This window comes from Lactuca saligna, chromosome 5, assembly GCF_052625555.1.
Source record: "Lactuca saligna cultivar CGN05327 chromosome 5, ASM5262555v1, whole genome shotgun sequence".
NCBI classification, from domain to species: domain Eukaryota; kingdom Viridiplantae; phylum Streptophyta; class Magnoliopsida; order Asterales; family Asteraceae; genus Lactuca; species Lactuca saligna.
In genome coordinates, this window is record NC_136421.1 from 18,558,084 (window position 1) to 18,580,285 (window position 22,202).

Consider the following 22,202-nt stretch of genomic DNA (forward strand, 5'->3'; position numbering starts at 1 on the left):
GGCTTGTGGTTCTTTTCTCCATAACCATAAGCCAACAAATCTGATATTATTACTATAGCAAAAAAAAAGTTGAAACAATTTAGAAAAAGAGATATTGATCTCTTCCTCTATGTCGCAAAAGAATAAAACCATATTACTTCTTTTTCTCTTATATGCAAACAGAGCGAAAGTAGCAAATAGTTTTGGTGGAGTAGGATATGGAGAATGAATGAGACCGGGAGAAAGAACAACTTTACTGAATAGTTCGATGGTGAGCAATGGCTAGGTACGCCAGTAATTATTTAGGGTTCTAATTTTTACATAATTAAGTTATTAAGATATATATTAATATTTAGCTTTGTTTTTTTATTGATTTGTTTGCAAAAATTAATTAGTTTCCAAATAAAGTTTATGTGATTCAAAATTTAAAGTAATATAATGGTATTATATAACTACTAATAAGTAGCCAAAAAAAAGAAAAAAAAAAGAAAGAAAAAGTTAACATAATTGAAAGGGGTTGTGGGCTTTAGTGATTTCCTTTAGGCTTCATATCAAGTAGTTGCAATACATATATTAAGAGGAATAGGTGGTGTAGCACCCCCTACTGTCTCCGCCACTGCATCTATCTATGCATGAGTTCTTGAGAAATAGATAACTTTATGGACCTAGGTATTAGTTTTGTTCTCTTTGTAACCATGAAAATGGATAAAGTCAGCGACTTTATCCATTAAGATGTTCACTAGACTAGATCTGGGAGTTGGGGGTTTAGCTTGCTATATTAAGAGCTTAATAGAAGTTTTGAGGATCAGGGACATTACTCAAGGCGTAATCTAGTTACGTATGGTGTAGCTCTACGCATGGCACATATTAGTTACACAAGGTGTAAGTCAAGTGAGGGTTGATTGTTGACTTTTGGTCGGTTTGACTTTTAGACTTAGTATTAAAAGGGCAAAATGGTATTTTGCACAAATGAGGTTTAATTATTAGCCCAGACCTTTCATGGACCAGTCATTTCCTTGATTGTTAATTAGGGTTTTATTGTGGATGTTTTTAGCAAGAGGAGGCTTGATATCATCGGCTTAAGTGGGTGGTTTATCATGTCTTCAGGATTGGGTTGAGTTTCCTCATTGTACTTATAGGTCGAAGGCACCAATTTCATCCCTCTAAGTTGTGTAATGTATCCTTATGTATAAGATGTTACTATGTTCTAGTGATATGTTAAATTGGTAGATCTGCATGATTACTTGTACTTGTTTGTTATTATTTATTGTTTGTATATGTCGAGATATTGTGGTCGGGTAGAGGCAATCCAGTTTTGTGTTGAAGGCCAAGATACATGGGCAGTCCATTTGATACTGTAGGCCCAAGGGAGCGGTCCATCTTATGTTGTAGGCTCGGGAGTGGTCCAGCTTCTGCTAAAGGCTCAGGTGGCAGTCCAGCCTTCGCTGAAGGCCTTGTGTTCATGCGTTCTATTTGTGTTATGTGTGGGTAATTTGGGGGAATTCACTAAGATTCATGTTTACCTAGTTGTTTATAAAAAAATTTAGATACCATTGGTGATTATAGGAAGGTGAACGCATATCATATTATATCCTACTGCTGATATATGTTTTAAGAGATTCTTGGTACTCCGATTTTATGAATTTATTTTTGAAAACAGTGGTTATCTATATTATTATTTGTGGAAATGGTTTACAAAAATGAAATTTTTATAATGATTTTTGGAATGTTACAAAAGTCATACCAAACAAAATGCATCGACTTTGCTATTTATTCATGTTTAATATAAAACAAAATACGGTGACTCAATGAATGACCTACTTTTTACTTAATTTATAGCATTGAATGAAAACATCTTATATGTGACCCAACTCATAAGTACGAAACATACATAAAAGTAAGCATGAACACGTACTTAAAATTTACATCAAAACGTAAAGAAAATTGAATTTATAATGAAACGTACATAAAAATGCAACAATCTAAATTAAAAAAAAAGTTCTAAATTTACATCAAAATGTTGACCATCTCGAATTTACACCAATACAAACATAAAAATAAGCACATAATAAATTAGCTTTTTTAAGTTAACGACTTTTACAAAGTTCAAAGTCGAGGTGGTTAAAGTGACATTTTACAAAGTTGAGGGATAGCAACTATATGGAAATTAGATTATATATACTATGATGATAAATACGAAAGTTTATAAAATGAAGTGGTGAAAGTGACATTTTAAAATGTTTAAAGTTGAGGGGGGATAAAAGCGACATTTTAAAAGTTCAAGGGGTGGAAAGTGTCATTTTACAAAGTAGATGGGTAGAACATGTCGGGAGATAGGAAAACTATATTATATGGTACATGGGATAAACACGAAAGTTTAGCAATGAATGGGACAAGTGATTTTTTTGAAAGTTTAAAGTTGAGGTAAAAGTGATATTTTACGAAGTATACGGATGAAAAATGACATATATAGATAATTTGATGAATCCTGTAACGTCCGTGTTTCTGGGTTTATCATTAATAACAATGTAATAGTCTAGGTTAACCTTTGTAACCCATTTTGAAATAATAAGAATGTATTATTTGAGTATTATGTGTTTTATGCTTAATTGCTTAACTGTGTGGCTTAAATGAATTAAGGATAAAAATATGAGTTAAAATTAAATAATAGATAAGCACGATATCGATAAATGATGACTTAGTGGTCGTAACGAGCTTTCTGAATATATAAAGAATGCCGAAATCTGAATTATAACGAAGAAGTTATGACTTGTCGAAGTTTCGCGACAGAACAGGTACAACACAGCGCGACGTAAATCGTGAATTTACGATAGAGCGATATTTAGCCTTAGTAATGTAAATGAAAGTCATAGAATACGTTAAACCGAGAGCGTACATAAAAAGAACGTCTAAATCTGACTTCGTATGAGGAAGTTATGATTTTTCTAAGTTTTGGCTTAGCAGTATGCAGCCTGAAGTTCGATTACGAGATCGAGTAATTTCTAGCCGAAGAAATCTAAACGAGAATCGAAGATATCGTTATTAGTAGTGTAACGATAAAAAAGACATACGAAAACGGACATCAGATGAATAAGTTATGAATTTATAACAGAGTTTTTCTGTCCCGGCCTACTAAAAATAAATAATAAAAATAAAGTCAAAATTAGTCGACGGGGTCTAAACAAAAGTTGTAGAGCGTAGTCTCACCTACGCGTGGATATAAAGAACGTCGAAAATGGAGTTCGTATGAAGAAGATATGAATTTTTGAAGTTTATTAAATAATTAAAATATTAAATTTAATATAAATTCGAATATTATCCAGGGGGGGGGGGGGGGGGGTCACCGGACTTATCCAGGTTACGCCCAGCGTAATGTGAGGTTCCAGCCCCTATATAAAGCGTGTGAGGGCAACCAACCTTTTTGCTCATTTTCTCTTCTCTTTCTCGTTTTACCTCGTTTTTCGTGCAAGAAATATCTCGAAGCCCCAGTATCAACCCTGAGACCCGAAGCAAGTCTCGAAGCCCGGAAGATCCTAAGAAGTGTAATTCCCGAGCTGAAGCTCTACCCACGAGAATCCAATTTTTTTGAAGATCTTCCAGATCTACCGAAGAATACTACTTCTACAAGTCGTAGTGTTGTCTGATCATCTTCTGATCAAGTGAGTGTGTAGTTACTTTCTTCTAACGCATAATTATGAAGTATTTTATATAAAATACGTGTTATGTGTATATTTTGTTGTTATATGTGTGAATGTATATTCACTTTCTTCTATCTCGAAGATATGATTTGTTCTGTATGAAATACGTGTTATGTGTATGTATCTCATTTATTGTTTGGAATATGTAATGAATGAGATTGCTATACAGGTTTTAAACTATGTATAAAAATATATATTTTTATCTACTAATATGTTGGGTAGAACATACGTAGATAGTTGATGTGTGATAAACAGATGAGAGGCCTCGATGTTGTTGTTGTTAATCTAGTCATCTAGTGGAGTGTGGATGACGACCACAGACTCTTTCTAGACAGTCCTGTGGAACTCAAGCAGGTTCATAACCTGTAGGTGTTGTGAACGATGTATTCGTCGGTGTACTCTATCCCCCTCATGGTTGCCTTTAGGACATCTATTGTTGAGGAAACTCATTTGCAGTAATGTCTGCCCCGATGAAAATCCTAGATTAGGTCTCTGGTAATAGATGTTGTTTAGGGATGTAAAGTGAGGATAACAGGAATGGGTAATCAGGTTATTGTTGGTTGGTGAAATTAAATATAATTATTTATTGTGGGTTGAAAACCCTATATGCTCACCAGGCTCCCAAGTCTGACCCACTCAGTTTTGATGTATTATAGGTAATGGCGCGAGAGCATAAGTTGGATGACTTATCAAGATCTTTTGATATTATAACAGTTGTTATATGTAACTGTTGTATGGTCTATCTTTTGTTGTTTATGCTTTTGGTCTGTTTATCAGAATATGACATCCGGAATATTGTTATATAATGAAAATGCATCTCTTGATGAAATGTTTTGATAAACTTTATTTTATCTAATTTTGTTTTGGAAACAAATTCCGCAACTGTTTTAAATCAAAAGGATATACTCTGAAATTATTTTAAAAACATAAATAAAATCGATCTTTTCTGACCGCGATTTTGGAGATATCATAAACCCAAATCCAAAACCATATATAAACTAGACAAGTTGACTAGCCTCGGTATGAAAATTAAGACTAAGGTTACAATTGAGAATTTCACTCGAAAATAACTTTTTTATTTATAAACAATCTTTTAAATTCTTTAGATAAATCAAAAAACGTTTACCGACTTTGGTTTTTAGTATATAGATGATTTGATCAACCCAAATCCAAAATCATATATAAATTAGAAGAGTTGATACGACAAGATATAAAAACTAAGAGTAAGATTATAATTGAGAATTTTAACTGTTATTTATAAGAGCAAGCTTTTAAATTCTTTAGATAAATTGAAGACACTAAATTCAAAACCATATATAAAAGGAAAATGTTAGATTGAGTCATTCTATAATGTGTAATTGACTTAGTCTCCTATGTCAAAATTTTAATTTTTTTCTCTCACATATTTCACAGTCTCACTCGACCACTCTCACTTCCTTATGATCTCAGGCCCTCTTCTTCCTAACCCATACTATTTCTACTTTTTTACTTTTTCTTTTCTACTTTCTAAACTCGTACTCTTATATTTTTAGAGTTTTAACCCGACATAACACAACATATTTACAAGATTCAAACCATACACGCTAACTCATCACGAAGTCTACACAAAAATAAAATGGTTGACCCGACACGATACAAAACTATAATTAAACGAGTTAGAGTTATGGTTAACCGTTTTTCAACCTCTTTAACATTTTGTTGCGATACAATACGTTTGCTAGGTCTACTGTCATTTGAGCCGTGTAACAACCGATCTTTATGAATAGCTTATTTTATCCGTGGAAAGCATTTTTTGAAGTCTACACGAAATTCTATTATGTCAAGCGTGGAGTATTTCAAATTTGATAGCCGATATTTGAAAGTCACAAGCCAAAAATTATAGTTTTTTATTTGTGTAAAAATATTCAACAAAAATAGTTTTTTTTTTTAACTATTAAAATACATAAAATTACATATAACATATAAGCTAAAGTCAAAGAACTCTAAAAAAAACTACTTAGAAATTGTTTTCGGATTATAAATTTTTTTGATTAAAATAAAAGTTGTTCGAAAGTATTGACAAACAATTTTTTTTTTTTTAATTTAGACTTTCCAAACTAAAAACTTAAAATCTAAAAGCTCTCTAACATACCTTTAAAAGTTTTTTTTTAAAAAAAAAAGTAAAGAAGAAATCTAAAAGCTCTCTAAAGTTTTTTACAAGTTTTATAAAAAATAAATAAATAAATAACTCTTATTAAAAAAATAATAAATTTATCAAGTAATTTTTTTATAAAAAGTATAAACAAGAAAAAGTTAAAAGCTATATAGTAAACCCTGAATAACTAGTGGACACATACAACTTAACTTGCAACATGTGACTAATTTTTGGTTGTTGCTAATGCTGCCATTTCAATCCTTTCCCATTTCCTCCTCCTGGTGTTTTCTTCTAACCTAACTGTGAGTTCACGTATCTTGATCATCTCAACGCATCTCTTGTAGAGAATTGGATCGAGTTCTTGAAGCAAGATCTTCACATTTTCTGTCAATTCTTGTACGTTTTTGCTCCAATGGCATGTAAGGTTCTTTTCTAACGCTTCAACTATATATGGGAAAACCATCTCTATATCTTCTGACACCACCTTCATCAACTTCTCGTTGTTCCAAACATATAGACCCCGTTCAGCTACCTGAAATTCCCCATTAAAAACAACACAATCAAAATCGTTCGAAGGAATTGTTTTGTTACCTGTGAATTGTCACTGTTGATGCACTTTGCGATTTGTGACCACAATGGAAGAGCCACCTTCAAGTACTGACGCCGATCCATATTCTCTACGATCTCCTCAATTTCTCCGATCAACAACACTTCCTTTTGACAATTCGTCACCGGCCAATACCTCAAAATCTTTCCGATCACAACGCCACCAAGCTCCGCCTCTTTCTGCACAAACTGCGACACACAATACGCCAATTGCCGATGGTAACCCGTCATACTCTTAGGCTTATGCAACGGAATCAAAACCCTAGATAAAAAAACCTTGTGTTCGTCCTTCAATGGCACCATAAATCCATTGATTATACTTCCCCAAATCTCAAGAATCTCTCCGATCCCACTTTGCCGGTGATCTGATTCATAAATAAATTGCAACAAAATGTCGATCATTGCTTGACGCATGAAGGATCTGTAGAATGTGAATTTGGAGTAAATCCGGTGGACAATGTTCTTCACGGCGTCACGCTCTCGAGGTTCGTCGGAGTTGAAGAGAGCAAGGAGGTTCAGAACAAAGCTCCGACCAATGAAATGTTCCTCCGGCGACACACCTATATTCAAGTACTACAACAAATATAAGTATTTTATAATTAATTAATTATACATATTCTTTTAAATGTGTAAGTATACCAAAAGTTGTGTTTACTTTTTAGTTTAAAAAAAAAAAAGGCAATGTATTATGTATACGTTGTCCAGTGAAAAATATGAAAAATGTTTGTTTCTATTTTCCATAACCTTTTTTTTTTTTTAAATAATAATATTGTGTTGCATATTCTAGGAAAAAAGTTATGTTACTCAATACCGGGATTTAATATTCTGGATTCGTCACTGTGTTCTCCTCGAAGGGCTTTCACGTCTTTCTTAGTTATCAACCGGAGGAGAATATCATAAACGATTTGCAAGTGTGCCCAAGCGGCAGAAGGGGCGGCGATGACATCATCCTCTTCCCCTGAACATGTTCCCACATATGGTGGTGGGAGAGGGCGGAAGAGATTAGAAGCCACCATCTTCAACAAAATCTCTAGTGTTTCATCAGAAACCGGAGTTATTGATGTTTTGATGATCGATAAAAGTTGTGTAAGTTTGAGTCGTTTCAAAGCCAATTCTTGAGCATCCAAACGAGACCGAGTGCAATAAATGATTATTGTTGAAAGTTCATCGTTTCTAGAATCTAAAGATTGAATGATTTTATCATCGTTTTGACTCGTGCAACATTTTGAATCAAGATCGAAGAGAAATTGTAGGGTTGTTGATTGTTTGGGTTGTGGCATTAGGGTAGGTTTAAGGTTTTTTCTTTGAGCTCCCATGTTTTACATAAGTGGGTGTGTGTTGTTGGTTCTAAAATTGGAGTTGTGATGTTTTGAAAAATAAGATAGTGTTGTTTGTTAGATAAAACAAGACATGGCGATTAATACTAGGAACCAAGCATTGGAACCTCCGAAAAACTACTATAAAGTATTAATTTAAGGGTTGGTTGAATTATATTAAGGAATTTTAATCACAATAAGAATCATAGTTAGAGCTGGTCATATTATACGTTTAGAAAATATATCAATATTTTGGATTTATCAGATCTTTGGATACGTGTTTTGTACTTATTGTGTGATAGTGATTCACGATAGTTAGATTATTTCCAACCGACAATATCATATTTTGCAATAAAATGTATAGTTCCGCCAATATTCAATTTAACTGTCATATTTTTTTTTGCTTCTAAAAAAACAACTAATACCGTCAAAAAGTTATAACGCGACCAGTCGACCACTATTACTTATTATTGTCGGTTTTGCAAGTACCAATAGAGATTAATATTATGATCTAATATAAGCAAGGAGGTGTGGACTGCACTATTATATATAACCCGGACGCGACAAAAGCCAGAGATTTAATTGCCATAAAATGGACATCGGCATAGCAGTAGGAGTTGTCTAACTTGTCATCAACCAAATTGACAGTATGACCTAAACCGAAGAAAATAAATACCATTCATTCATAATAGCACGCCAAATACTTAAAGTTTTCTTCATAAAATATTAGATCTTTAATGAATTGAATTTATAATATCCAAATCTCCCGTTAAGCAACCTAAAAATAAACAATATTTTTTTTTGTTTTTTTGAATGGCTAATGCAATTCACAAATATATCATGTCATTTTCCGTTGCAATAGTTGATGTTTGGATAACAACTAGTGGCCTGGCCCGGGCTCCACGTAATTTTTATTGTTTTTTTTGTCACCAAGAGTTAAACATGCACAAACCGGTTATTTTTTTAACCGGACCGGTTCAAAAAACCGGTTCGGTTCTAGTCAACGAAGTCAAAACCGGTTCACCCCTAAACCGATTCAGTTTCAAACCTGTTCACAACCAAAATAATTCGAACCTATACAAACCGGTTCGGTTCAGTACAAACCGATTCACCATAAACCAGTTCCTACATCGGTTCAAAACTGGTTCGTTTAACAATTTCAAAAAAATTCAGATGGAATTGTTTTTTTTACAATGTTTGCTTTGTTTCTTAGGATATCATGTCTAATATATGCATGGTTAATTTGTAAAACCGGTTCATAATCAGTTCATAACCGGTTCAAAATCAGTTCAAAACCGATTCGAATGGCTAGAAGTCTTAATTACTACAAACCGACGGTTCGATTCGGCATCGGATCGGTTCAACAGTGGACCGGTTCAAGGGTGAACCGGTTTTCGGTTCGGCCACCGGTTCGGATCGTAAACCGGCTTTTTTGTGCAAGCCTACCAAGAGTATTAATATGCTATTTTTCTTCTTTACCTAATTTGTTATTTCGTAGGATAATTTCATCTTCCTTTTTTTGTTTTTTGTGATCCTCACCTAGTATGTAAACCTCTTTCTTCCATATATTTATGGTACATATGAATTCCATATTCCAATTAATCAAAACATTTTCCAAAAATTAACTTTAGATCATCACGAATAGTAGTTTTTCGTAGGGATAATGACTTATGAGGGTAATAACGTTTCCTGTTTGTACATTTTAGGTCCCTAACGTATTTTTTGTGCATATTACACCATTAAGGTTATTATAACCGTTTACAAATAGTCCTTTTAACAGGAAGAAGCCGATAAAAGGATTATTTATAAACGGTTATAACAACCTTAATGATGTAATATACACAAAAAAATACGTTGGGGGCCTAATATGGACAAACGGGAAATGTTATTACCCTCCTAAGTCATTATCCCATGAAACTATAAACCCCTATAATAAATTTTTACTTTTTAAATAAGAAACTTATAGGCCTTGGGGTTGGTAGTTTGGATGTTTTTAACCTCAGTCTTCTTTATAAATGGAAGTGACGGTTTCTTAATGACAATGGAGCTCTTCGGGTTAAAATTCTCAAATTTTGTCATGGGAAGGTGGTGGTTTTTCGGACAATTCGAGAATAGGAATTGGAGGGGGTGTTTGGCAAAAGATTGTAGGATCCATTAATCACCTCCATGAGAATGGTTGTATTCCTTCTAATTACATCTATAGAGTGGTGGGGGATGAGACTCAAACGAGGTTCTAGAAGGATGTTTGGTGCTACTCGAGCATCTTGATTAAAGGGCAAAGTAAAGAGCCTCCCGAACCGCTCCTTAAGAGGAGTATCCAAGCACCAAACATCCTTCTAGAACCTCGTTTGAGTCTCATCCCCTACCACTCTATACATGTAATTAGAAGGAATACAATAATTCTTATGGAGGTGATTAATGGATCCTACAATCTTTTGCCAAACACCCCCTCCAATTCCTATTCTCGAATCGTCCGAAAAACCACCACCTTCCCCATGACAAAATTTGACAATTTTAACCCGAAGAGCTCTATTGTCATTAAGAAACCACCACTTTCATTTATAAAGAAGGTCGAGCTTAAAAACATCCAAACTACCAACCCCAAAACTTATAAGTTTCTTATTTAAAAAGTAAAAATTTATTATAGGGATTTATAGTTTTATGGGATAATGACTTAGGAGGGTAATAACATTTCCCGTTTGTTCATATTAGGTCTCCAACGGATTTTTTGTGTATATTACACCATTAAGGTTGTTATAACCGTTTATAAATAATCTTTTTACTGGTTTCTTCCTGTTAAAAGGACTATTTGTAAACGGTTATAATAACCTTAATGGTGTAATACGCACAAAAAATACGTTAGGAACCTAAAATAGACAAACAGGAAACGTTATTACCCTCTAAGTCATTATCCCCTTTTCGTAACATAATGTTACTTTCTTCACTAAAAAATGCATAAAAGTCACGAGTATTAATTGAGCACTTAAAAGTAATCCCAAACACCTCTTTATTTTCTTCAGTTTAGTTCATACTGTCAACTTGGTTGATGACAACTTCTAATACCACCGCTATGCCAATGAGCATTTTATAATATTTTCATTATTTTGACCCCTGACTTTTGTGGTGTTCGGGTTATATATAATAGTGCAGTCCACACCTCCATGTTTATATTAGATTATAATATTAATCTCTATTGGTACTTGTAAAACTGACAATAACATGTAATAATGGTCGTGATATAACTTTTTGATAGTATTAGTGTTTTTTAGAATAAAAAAATATGACAGTTAAATCTCTATTGGTACTTGCAAAATTAACAATAATAGGTAATAGTTGTCGCAATATAACTTTTTGACAGTATTAGTGGTTTTCTTAAAACAAAAAAATATGGCAATTAAATCTCTGTTGGTACTTACAAAACTGACAATAACAGGTAATAGTGTCGCGATATAACTTTTTTACAGTATTAGTGGTTTTTTAGAACAAAAAAATATGACAGTTAAATCTATATTTGTACTTGCAAAACTGACAATAACATAAAATAGTGGTCGCGATATAACTTTTTGATGGTATTAATGTTTTTTTAGAACAAAAAAAATATGCAGTTAAACCGAATATTGGTCAAAGTATAATGACTTTTATGTTATTAATCGCAAATAGCATTCGCGATTAATAACATAAAAACCATTATACTTTGGCCAATATTCGGTTTAACTGCATATTTTTTTTATTCTAAAAAAACCACTAATACTATCAAAAAGTTATATCGTGATCACTATTACATGTTATTGTTAGTTTTGCAAGTACCAATAAAGATTTAACTGTCATATTTTTTTGTTTTAAAGAAACCACTAATCCTGTCAAAAAGGTATATCGCGACCACTATTACCTGTTATTGTCAGTTTTGCAAGTACCAATACAGATTTAACTGTCATATTTTTTTGTTCTAAAAAAACCACTAATACTGTAAAAAAAATTATATCGCAACCACTATTGTCTGTTATTGTCAGTTTTACAAGTATGTATAGAGATTTAACTGCCATATTTTTTTTGTTCCAAAAAACCACTAATACAGTCAAAAAAGTTATATCACGACCACTATTACCTGTTATTGTCAATTTTGCAAGCAGCAATAGAGATTAATATTATGATCTAATATAAGCAAGAGCTGTGGACTGCACTATTATATATAACTCGGACACCACAAAAGTCAGGTTCAAAATAATGAAAATATTATAAAATAGTCATTGGCATAGCGGTATTAGGAGTTGTCATCAACCAAGTTGTCAGTATGAACTAAACCGAAGAAAATAAATACCATTCATTCATAATAGGACGCCAAATAGTTAAAGTTTTTTTCATAAAATATTTGATCTTTAATGAATTGAAATTATATAATATCCAAATGTCCCGCTACACAACCTGCAACCAAACAAAAATTATTATTTTGAATGGCTAATGCATCTCACAATTATATCATGTCATTTTCCGTTGCACAAATTGATGTTTGGATAACAACTAGTGGGTTGGTCTGTGCTCCACATAATTTTTATTGTTTTTTTTTTTTGTCACCAAGAGTATTAATATGCTACTTTTCTTCTAAACCTAACTTGTTATTTCATAGGATAATTCCATCTTCCTTTTTTTTTTTGTGATCCTCACCTAGTATCTAAACCTTTTTCTTCCATAAATTTATGGTACATATGAATGCCGTATTCCAGTTAATCTGTTAGGTCATATTTGTGGACTTACATAATCAAAACATTTTCCAAAAATTAACTTTAGATCATCACGAATAGTAGTTTATCATAACATAATGTTACTTGCTTGGCTAAAAATGCATAAAAGTCACGATTATTAATTGATTGAAAACCATTTGTTCAAGTATAAACCATGATCATAAGGGTACATTATTAAACTTTAAATTCTTTTAAATGTTCTTTGGAATATTTCTGTAAATTTATTATTAGACAATGATTATTTCTTTAGTTATGTAATACTATGTAGGGGTAATTTCTGTAATTTTGCTTTTGGTATGGATTATTTTGTAGTTTTGTGAAAAGCATGGAACATTTCTATAACTTGGTGAAACATAGGGACAATTTATGTAAATTTTCTGATATTCAGGGACTATACCTAGACTTTTATGAAACATAGGAACCATTTCTATAAATTTGTTATCAGGAAGGGACCATTTATGTAATTCTTTGAAACATAGGAACCATTCCTGTAAAAATAATCTGAAATTAAAAAGCACCGTTTTGTAATTTGTTTTCTATGTAAGGAGCATTTCTGTAATTTTCTTTGAAATAAAGACATTTTGTAAGATAGAAGGACCATATTTGTACATAAATTTTTTGCCAGGGACTGTTAGAGTAAATATCACAAATTTTGTAATTTGTTTTTTAAGTATAGACCATAGTTTTCTATTAAAATAGGAACTATATTGCAAGTTTGAGGAACTATTTTTATAATTTTTATTCCAGGGACTTGTTTAGGTATATATCCCAACAAAGGAGTTATAACATACAACCAAGTATCCGAAATTACAATTATTTGTATACTATTATTGGTAATTTGGTATAAATAAAATTTTGTACCAATGATTTTTAAACGATACATATAATTCATGAAAGAGCAAATCTACATAAACGAGGGGTGTAAAAATCCAATAAACAGAAAACACAGGGGTTAAATGTAATTTATAATGAAGAAAGTGAAAACCAGTGGAGTGATTGAACGACAATTGAGAAGCAACGGCATACCTAGCCTGCGTAGACGTGAACGCCGATGGCGATTAGGAAGATGGTGAGGACGGCGAAGTAGATAACGGCGTGAGCAATAATGGAGGCGCCACTGGTGTGCATGTTTCCGAACTCCACCACCTTGTTGTGACCTGGCAACTGGAACAAAAGTCCCGGCGTTAGAAGCACAAACAGCACCACCGCCACCAACACTGGTCCCCAGTCCGCCATTTCCGGTAAAAAAAAACTTGAGCTTGAAGATAAGGGGAACTTAATTATCAGATCTGCAGACTGGAGCAGGAAGCTTGAAGATCGATGGGCGTTTTCTACTTTTCTTGGGGTTCTTAAATTTTGGGTTGGGGGTTTTGGGAGTTCACAGGGACATTAACGTGTGGGTTTGTGCCGATCCGTTGTGTTTTCACGTGCTACTTTTCTTGGGGTTCTTGAATTTATTGGGATTGTGAATTTTTCTTTAATTATATTTTGTGATTTTTTGGTATGAAACTAAACTTTTCTTATAATCTATAAAGTTTTTTTTTTTTTTTTTTTCCTTAAATTATTTGATCTTTTTTAAGAGATTTATTGATCATCAGGTATTTTACTTTCGAGATAACTTTAATATTTTATTTTTTTAAAATTTCCAATAAATTCTTAAAATTCTGATTTATTTATAAAATTCATTAATTTTCTTTATATAAAAAATTACAAAATACTTGGTAATTTATTCAAGAATGAGGTTTTATGCAATTATCGAATTTGGTCCAATCAGAAGGTCCGCCTCAATAGCAAGGCAAGTTGGATGACAACCCTAGAGGTGGCAAAAATTGATTCGACACAAACCCGACATGAAATAAACGGGTTTAGGTAAAATATTTCAACCCGTTTAAATAAACAGATTGATACGACACGAGACGAAAATTAAATAGGTAATGTTAGGGTTGAGAATTTCAACTCGGATATGACTCAAAAATGACCCGTTTATTTATATGCAAGTTTTTTGAGTTATTTAAACGTCAATGTTCTTATGACTTCTCTGACCGTTATTAATTTAACATGCATCACGACTCAATAGCAGGACGAGTTGAGCGATAACCCACAAATTTCGATCTTTCTAGGGCCCATTTTCTAATTAACCGTGTTTTAATATTGTAGGTTTGTTGATATGTTTTTTTCGAAAGAGATGTTTGTTGATATGTTTGGAACTTGAAATTTCGAATTCGTAAAGAAGGAAACAAATTTTGAGAGGGCTATGTTCTTTTGCCTTTCACACAACAACAATGTTCTTGTTTGGCCTCTCGCTAACCATTATTAATTTAACATACATCACGGTCGACTGATATCAAATAAATTTTGATTCATTAAAATCGTAATTTCTCATTCTCTCTCTAAATCTTTGTATCTTAGTTTCTCATTTCTTACAAGTCATAAAATCAAAAGACAAAATTGCACGAATGGTTCCTATGGTTATCTAAAAATTATCCCTTTGGTTCAAAAAGGTTTGGACTAGCACCTGAGATCCAAATTTTCATTTTACTACGAGTTTGGTTCAATTTGGTTTTAACTTTTTTATAATGATGATTTTGCCCTTGATATTTTCTTTTTCTGTTTTTTTATTATAGAAAATTAAAAAAAAAAAAAAAAAAAAAGGAAAAAGAAAATACTCACCTTCTCTCTCCACCACCTTGATTTTTGGGTTTATTTGTCAAAACTCAAGAACACAGCACGAATACATATATACATTATCAGAAGAAGTGACTACGATTAAAACTGGTGACCACCAACTCACCGACTTTCTTTCTTATGTTATCCTTTTATCTGGAGTGCATAATTGATTTTTGAATTTTGTTGGAACACTCATATACAAATCGACTTATGGGGATGAACACCCACATACCAATTGAATTCCCAAAAATGAAACGCACACACACACACACACACGAAAACACAGTGGTTTTTGTACACTAAAACATAGAAATTGTTCCACCTAACTGAAGATTTAAAACCCATCGCAACTTCCTTCCACTATTGCCCATCCGTCGGACTACCAGAAACCCTTTGCCAACCTTATTCCTTCGTCGGTGCGACGTCGCTGCTCACCATTCGAGATAAAAGAATAAGAAGAAAAAAGAAGAGACACAGACTGAGACAAAGATCAAACAGAGATCGAATGGATCTGGCACCGTCAGAAAACCCTTCTTCTACGATGATGTAGAATCTGATAAAGGGATGAGCTAGGGTTTGCAGCGATGATCCTTCTTCTCCAGCACTAGGGTTTCGTAAAGAGATGATGGTTTGATTATATGAGCAGGGAAGCGTACAACAGTGGTGGTGATGGTTTTTTTGCTTCATCCATGTTTTAAATCTCTATCCCCTACGATCAAAGATGAAGTATGTGTTGGATTAGGTGTTTAAGCTCATAAGTATAATTGGTATGTACTTGACCTGATAGTAGCATGGTCCTTTTAGGTTGCCTTCACCATAATAATTTGATACGATGAATAATAGAGAAAGAGGTTAATTGTGATTTATTAATATATTATAAGAATAATATATTAATTGAGAAATCATATTACTTAATTAGTATTGATAAGAAATTAATTTGGAATTATTTGATGTCAAAAGAGACTAATTGAATTACGGGGATTGATATTGTAATTATGCGATAATTCCAAGATGGGCTTATGGATCCTAAGAAAGGTATGGACGAAATTCTAAGTGTATCCCACTTAGAGTTCGTCCTAAAGGCCCTTTTGGAAGGATCTATTGGGCTGCATAAGGATTAAGCAGTTAATTAGGGTTTTACCTGAAACCCTAGCAGCTCACCTATTTAAGGACCCCCTAGATCCCCAAAATAGGTTACTAGAAACCTAAAGAATACCATAGCCGATTTTGAGCCTCACAACCTCTCTCTTATATTCTTCCAGTAGTTCTTGGTGTTTGTGACTCACTATAGGTGCAACAATTGGGGCACTACACTCTTGAAAGTCAAGATCTTCAAGCTACAAGTTAAATGTATTCATCTAACTTTATTCTATCTTGTAAATCTCGAAAATTGTATGCTAGAACTAGGGTTTATGTTTTAGATGATTATTTAAATGTATAACTTGAGAAAAACCTAGATCCAAAGCATTCGGGCCATGTGACCCTTCCTGTCACAGTTAACATAGTGCATCTTACAGCAGGGGCCGTTGTGACGGAAATAGCACTTATTGCACTTGGGCACGCTCCCTGCATATTGTTTTGTTGTCGTAGGGGTTGCAGGGGTTGTTGCAACATGAACAACCACAAATTGTTGTTTCTTGGCAGATGGTTGTGTTGCTTGGCTTTTCTTCTTATCCCTGAACTTCCTATTGTTGATACTTGTTTTGGCAGGTTCTGAGATAGTAGAAGTAGTTGTGGTTATTTGTGATGGGACTCCGTGGTCAATGAGTCTCTAGGCCAACCGCTTGGCACTGTCGAATGTAGAGGGTTTCAAAGCCAAGACATTTCCCTGAAACGGAGGTATCAGCCCCCAAATATATCTTTCGATCTTCTTTTTCTACGTGGGGACCATACTTAGACATAGGGCCACCAAGTCACTAAATCTTGCTGTATAGTCCACTATGTTGAAACCTTTCATCTTAAGGCTTCATAGCTCTTGCTCGAGCTTCTAGACTTCCCCCCTTGGGCAGTACTCCACTGATATAAGGTCCTTCAGCATATCCTAGCCCATTTTGTTAGCCCCTACTAGGGTGAGTGATTTGACATGGCCATTCCACCACGTCAGGGCTCTATCAGAGAAGGTGAAAGCAGCAAATTTTACCTTGCTAACCTCCGGGTAAGATCATATCTCAAATATCGACTTGGTCTTTTTGATCCGTTACATCAAGGCAAGGACTCCTCCAGTCCCATTGAAGGTCCTAGGTTTGGAGTTGGTGAAGTCCCTGTAGGTGCACTCTCTTGGACGTGCATGGCTGTCACCTTGGTTCGAGTGGGTACCTATTCCCGCTCCATTAGTACCACCAGAATTCATCTGTGTCATGGCTACGGTTATGGCCGCAGTCACGGTAGCTTGAAACATTACAGCATCAGACTGCGGTGGAGGTGGTAGTGGCGGTGGAGTTATTGGAGGATTTCTTCTTGGACGTTTGCGAGGTGGCATCTTTTAGCTATAATGGATGAAACGATGGTAAGACTTCCATAGAGTTTATGAAGATAAATAGTATTTGAGTTAGATTATAGTTTGATAGATGAGATCTTTAATTGGGAATAATATCTATCATAATAGTTGGTATTGAAACTACATCGAGTCTAGAAAATTTGACCCATGAGTAGGTCTACATCATACCAATAGAGGGAAAACTTGATAGTGTGAAATTCTAAGGAATTAGTACTTGCTAGACATGAATATTTACATAAAAGAGTGCTACTTAAAGCATCTACGGAGGCTAGTCCTTTAAACCAAAAGAAAAGGGCGAGTAGAGCATCTTCTACTAACGATGGGCACCCCTTGGACAAATCCTTAACTCAGCTAGCTGATGCAACACACTAAGTAGGTTTCTCTCGTATACTGTCAGACGTGCTCGGAGCTCAATGACCTCAGCTTGAGTTGCAACCAATTCCCACTGTAGGGCCTTATTGTGGTTCAGGATTCTCGCACGAGCAGATTCAAGATGGTGAATACGGTCCGTATTGGCGGTGGAGTCTGCCTCAAGTTGTAACATCCCGAAATGTAGGTACAACTATTTAACCCTTCTCCTTTTTCAAGTTGTCAAGATTAGCCCTTGAGTGAGAAACTGTTGCGAATGAGTACGTTGGGTGTACAGGAAAGTACGTTGCACGTACTCATGCGCTTAAGTTGGATGTGGACTCGCCTAAGTACGCTGGGCGTACCCAGAGTTACGTTGGGCGTAGCGGGCCCTGATGCAAACCCTAATTTAAGGCTTGTGCACTATAAAAGGAATGCTAAGGCCTTATCCTCAACCACCATTCCAGAGAGTGACACCCTAAGAAAGCATTTCCTTCATCCTCAATCTTGTGTGTGAGTATTTTGAGCTAAAGGTGTCTTTGTGTGTTAGTGAAGAAGGAGGAGAGTAGCTTGTGGAGGCTAGAGTTTGAAGTTCAAGCTTGGATATGAGTTTTCAAGAGGAAGGAGCTTCACTTTGAGGTAAAAAGCTCAGAACTTTCCTCTTTATTTTGGTTTGGTGTTTTATGGTCCATTTCTAGGGTTTAAGTCCCAAAGGTGGAGACTTTATGAGCAAGAAGGGCTCCATGGACCTAGATCTGTCTCGTTTCAGTGTTATGAGTGATGTAGATCCATAAAAATCCCATCTTGGTCGTTGTTATGGAGTCATGCTTGAGTTATGAGCTTTAGAGTGTTGAAAGTGGAGAGATTTGGGTGTTGGTGACTCTCACAGCCATGCAAAGGCTTAAAGCCACCAACTTTATGAATTAAGAGGCTTAGGGGTGGTCAGATCTGAAAGTTGGTCGTGGGTCTTAACCGTTTAAGACCCCAAAAAGCTAAGGAGTTTGAAACTGGGAGCTACGCGAGGCGTAATCCCAATACGCACAACGTAGGGGGTTGCGTTCCTCGTTTCTGTGAGGTGGCTGGGTACGCTCAGCATACAGGTTTGGTACGCGCAACATAACCTAGAGAGTTGACTTTTGGTTGACTTTTAGGTTTTGGTCAATGTTAGGGTCTTTGAGCCTTGAGAGGGGTAAAATGGTATTTTACCCTTCTGAGAGTGCTAAGAGAGGGATCTATTCTAGCCTTGAGGGTTGTATTGATTAGAGTGCTTATTCCATGTGATTAGGTAGAGGCTAGACCATATTTTACCAAGTTCGAGATTACCGAGTTACCCGAGGTGAGTCTTCTCACTATACTGTACCTGGAAGGGTACCTATGTGTGACCGAAAGGTCTTATATGCTATGAGATGTATGTGCTATATGTTGATATGTGATATGTATGTGTTATGTTTGCTATGTATGATAAGGACCGAAAGGACAAAATGATATGGACCGGAAGGTCAAAAGGACATGGACCGGAAGGTCAGGAGGTTACGGACCGGAAGGTCGATACGGATGAGACCGGAAGGTCTACCAGGATTTGGAACGCAAGTCCCCTGAGACACTCGGACCGGAGGGTTCCACATAGTTATGGCCTGGAAAGGCGTATGTGTTGTATGTGGTATTTTGGGGAACTCATTAAGCATTTATGCTTACAGTTGTTGTGTTGTGTGTTTCAGGTACTAGCGAGGACCGTGGGAAGGCGCTGGCATGATCCGTATATACTGAGAAGATTTATGTATTTGAAATCTTTTGAGATTCTGGGATTTGTTTATTATGATGACATTCGATACAGTTGTTGGATTTTGTTTTTGGTAATTGAAAATATGATTTAAAAATGAAAAATCGTTTTGAAATTTACATCGTTACAAGTTGGTATCAGAGCCTTGGTTTGAGGGATTTGGGTGCAACTTCAGATGCATTTGAACTCAAATTGAGTATTTGAGAGATTTTTTCATAAATAAACAATTTTTCTAAGAGAGTAAAGGATTTTGGAAAAAGGCAGAACGGAGAAGTGTGTACGATCAGTCAACGCCCGAACTGTGATTTCCCAAAATTCCCTTACATTATGTGTTATGAGATATGTTATGATATGATATGCATGCTAGAGTAGGCTAGGTATTCATATTAGGAATATAGTGGCCTGATTTGTGGTGCCTTAGCCTAGGAAGACTTCTACTGCTATTAGATGCTTAAGAGTGAGTAGGTAGCAGTGAGGAGCTTAGGAGAGGTTTACCGAAGGGTAGCCCATGCTAGCGAGATGTAGAGTACTCGTGAACTGAGATCCAAGGAAGAGGACTTGGGGTGAATACTGATGCGGTGTGGATGGTAGTATAAGGGCTTGTACTACCGAAAACACCATATCAGTGCGCAATCCAAGTGAGAATCCTTGGGCTACTAGGGAACAAGTAGGGATGGGTTATCGAGTGCGAGTATGCTCGAGCGTGTCTCTGATTTTTTTTTATGTTGTATTTCAGAGAGACAACATGGTTGGGACATGCCACACACCTAATATCAGTGGTGTTAGCGAGGAGGAGATCTGCAGGTTAATTCATGAGGAGCTAGCTACTGCCATCCGAGTCGAGATTCTGGAGATGTTTGGGTCTATAAAGACCACATTGATTGAGACTTTCGATGAGCGGTACGCAACGATGACTGAGGTTGCGGCTGTTGCAGCTACTGCAGCTGTGGTTGCTGCCAGGCCTCAGGGAGGTGACTCGTTGTTGTTTCGGGAGTTTAGCAACACAAAGCCACAAGAGTTTAATGGGATGCAGGATTCGATCGTTGCGATGAGATGAATTTCTAGTATTGAGGGATGCTTCTACATGTGTTCATGTCCGGAGCATCTGAGGGTACGGTTCGCGCTGAACCAGCTTCGCTTAGGAGCGAAGGACTGGTGGAAGTTCGTGACGGCGAGCTTCACTCTTGCAAAGATTTCTGAGGTGACTTGGGAGAGGTTCACCACCATGTTCAGAGACGAGTATGTTCCCCCAGTGGAGAGGGAGCGGTTGGCTCAGGAGTTCTTGACCCTCAAGCAGGGTACTGATTCGGTTACTATGATTACCAGGATGTTTCATGAGAGGGCGATGTTCTGCCCTGAGCAAGTGTCTACCGAGCAGGCACGCATGAATCGGTATTTGATTATTTTGAGGAGGGATATTCGGGAGTTCGTATCAAACTCGACTTACCGGACATTTGCTGAGCTTCAGGCAAATGCCCAGAAGAGGGAGATTGAGTTGGAGGCTCAGGCTAGGGAGGAGGCCGAGTCTCAGGGGATGGATCGGTGGCCGACACAGTCTTAGCCGGTAGCCAAGCGGGCAAAGCCTTCCGATTCGAGACCTGGAGGCCAGAAGGGTCGCACTTGCGGAAAGTGCGGCAAGGGGCATGACGGGGTTTGTCGATCAGGTGCTTGCTATAAATGTGGTATGGAGGGGAATATAGCCAAGGATTTCGCCAAGGGATTCATGGTTTGCTTTCATTGCAACCAGGCGGGCCATCGAAAGGCCGAGTGTCCTCAGCTGCGGGGGACAGCACAGGAAGCACAGCAGGGATCTGCCCCTACCGTCGTGCGAGCTACTGAGGTTTGGCCGGTGAAGGCCGTGGCACCGAAGGCTCTCGGGAGAGCTTTCCAGTTGACAGCGGAGGAGATCCGTGTAGCACCCGATGTCATGGATGGTATGTATTCTTTCATTTATTTATGTTAAGTTTGAGGTGTTGTGGTTATATTATGATATGCGTAGGTACTTTTCTTGTGAATTATGTACCTGCTTTGGTGTTATTTGACTCAAGTGTGAGTCGGTAATTTGTTTCCTTGGCATTTAGTTAGCATATCAGTATCCGACGAGAGGCGCTGAGTCGACCTCTGTGAGTTTATATAGATGACGAGCGAGCAGTGTATGCTATGGATGTGATTCGAGGATGTATACTCAAAATCTTCGGTGTGGAGTTCCTGATTGATCTGGTCCCGATTGTGATGGGGGACGTGTGTGTCTTAGTGGGCATGGATTGGTTGAGCCGATTTGGGGTTGTTATAGACTGCGAGCATCAGTTGGTGATGATATGAGACCCTAGTGGGGGATTAATTACGGTGTACGACAAGGGTTCCCGATGTGGGTCAGCGTTTTGTTCGGCTGACAACACGAGGTAGAGTTTGCAGCAGGGCTGCAGCGGGTTTGTAGC

General features: G+C 36.2%; 2 protein-coding genes across 2 annotated transcripts; both read right to left on the minus strand.

Annotated features, from left to right (window-relative positions):
- Positions 1-5,935: 5,935 nt before the first annotated feature.
- On the minus strand, positions 5,936-8,369 carry LOC145045292 (serine/threonine protein phosphatase 2A 57 kDa regulatory subunit B' alpha isoform-like). The gene is made up of 3 exons (XM_078993628.1): positions 7,229-8,369; positions 6,403-6,977; positions 5,936-6,343 (listed from the first exon to the last, which is right to left on the minus strand). Exons 1-3 carry the CDS (start codon positions 7,731-7,733, stop codon positions 6,035-6,037), a joined length of 1,389 nt encoding a protein of 462 aa, XP_078849754.1. The 5' UTR covers positions 7,734-8,369; the 3' UTR covers positions 5,936-6,034.
- Positions 8,370-12,030: 3,661 nt separating this feature from the next.
- Positions 12,031-13,935, minus strand: LOC144998640 (uncharacterized). The gene is made up of 2 exons (XM_078958374.1): positions 13,499-13,935; positions 12,031-12,155 (listed from the first exon to the last, which is right to left on the minus strand). The coding sequence occupies exon 1, from the start codon at positions 13,706-13,708 to the stop codon at positions 13,499-13,501; it is 210 nt and encodes a 69-aa protein (XP_078814500.1). The 5' UTR covers positions 13,709-13,935; the 3' UTR covers positions 12,031-12,155.
- Positions 13,936-22,202: the final 8,267 nt, after the last annotated feature.

Excerpts from the sequence above, each read along its gene's own strand:
- LOC145045292 (XM_078993628.1), bottom strand. The coding sequence starts at position 7,733 with ATGGGAGCTCAAAGAAAAAACCTTAAACCTACCCTAATGCCACAACCC. Across the intron at positions 6,978-7,228 it reads ATCCAGAATATTAAATCCCG|GTGTGTCGCCGGAGGAACAT; the intron begins GTATTGAGTAAC and ends ACTTGAATATAG. Across the intron at positions 6,344-6,402 it reads TCAACAGTGACAATTCACAG|GTAGCTGAACGGGGTCTATA; the intron begins GTAACAAAACAA and ends GGGGAATTTCAG.
- LOC144998640 (XM_078958374.1), bottom strand. The coding sequence starts at position 13,708 with ATGGCGGACTGGGGACCAGTGTTGGTGGCGGTGGTGCTGTTTGTGCTT.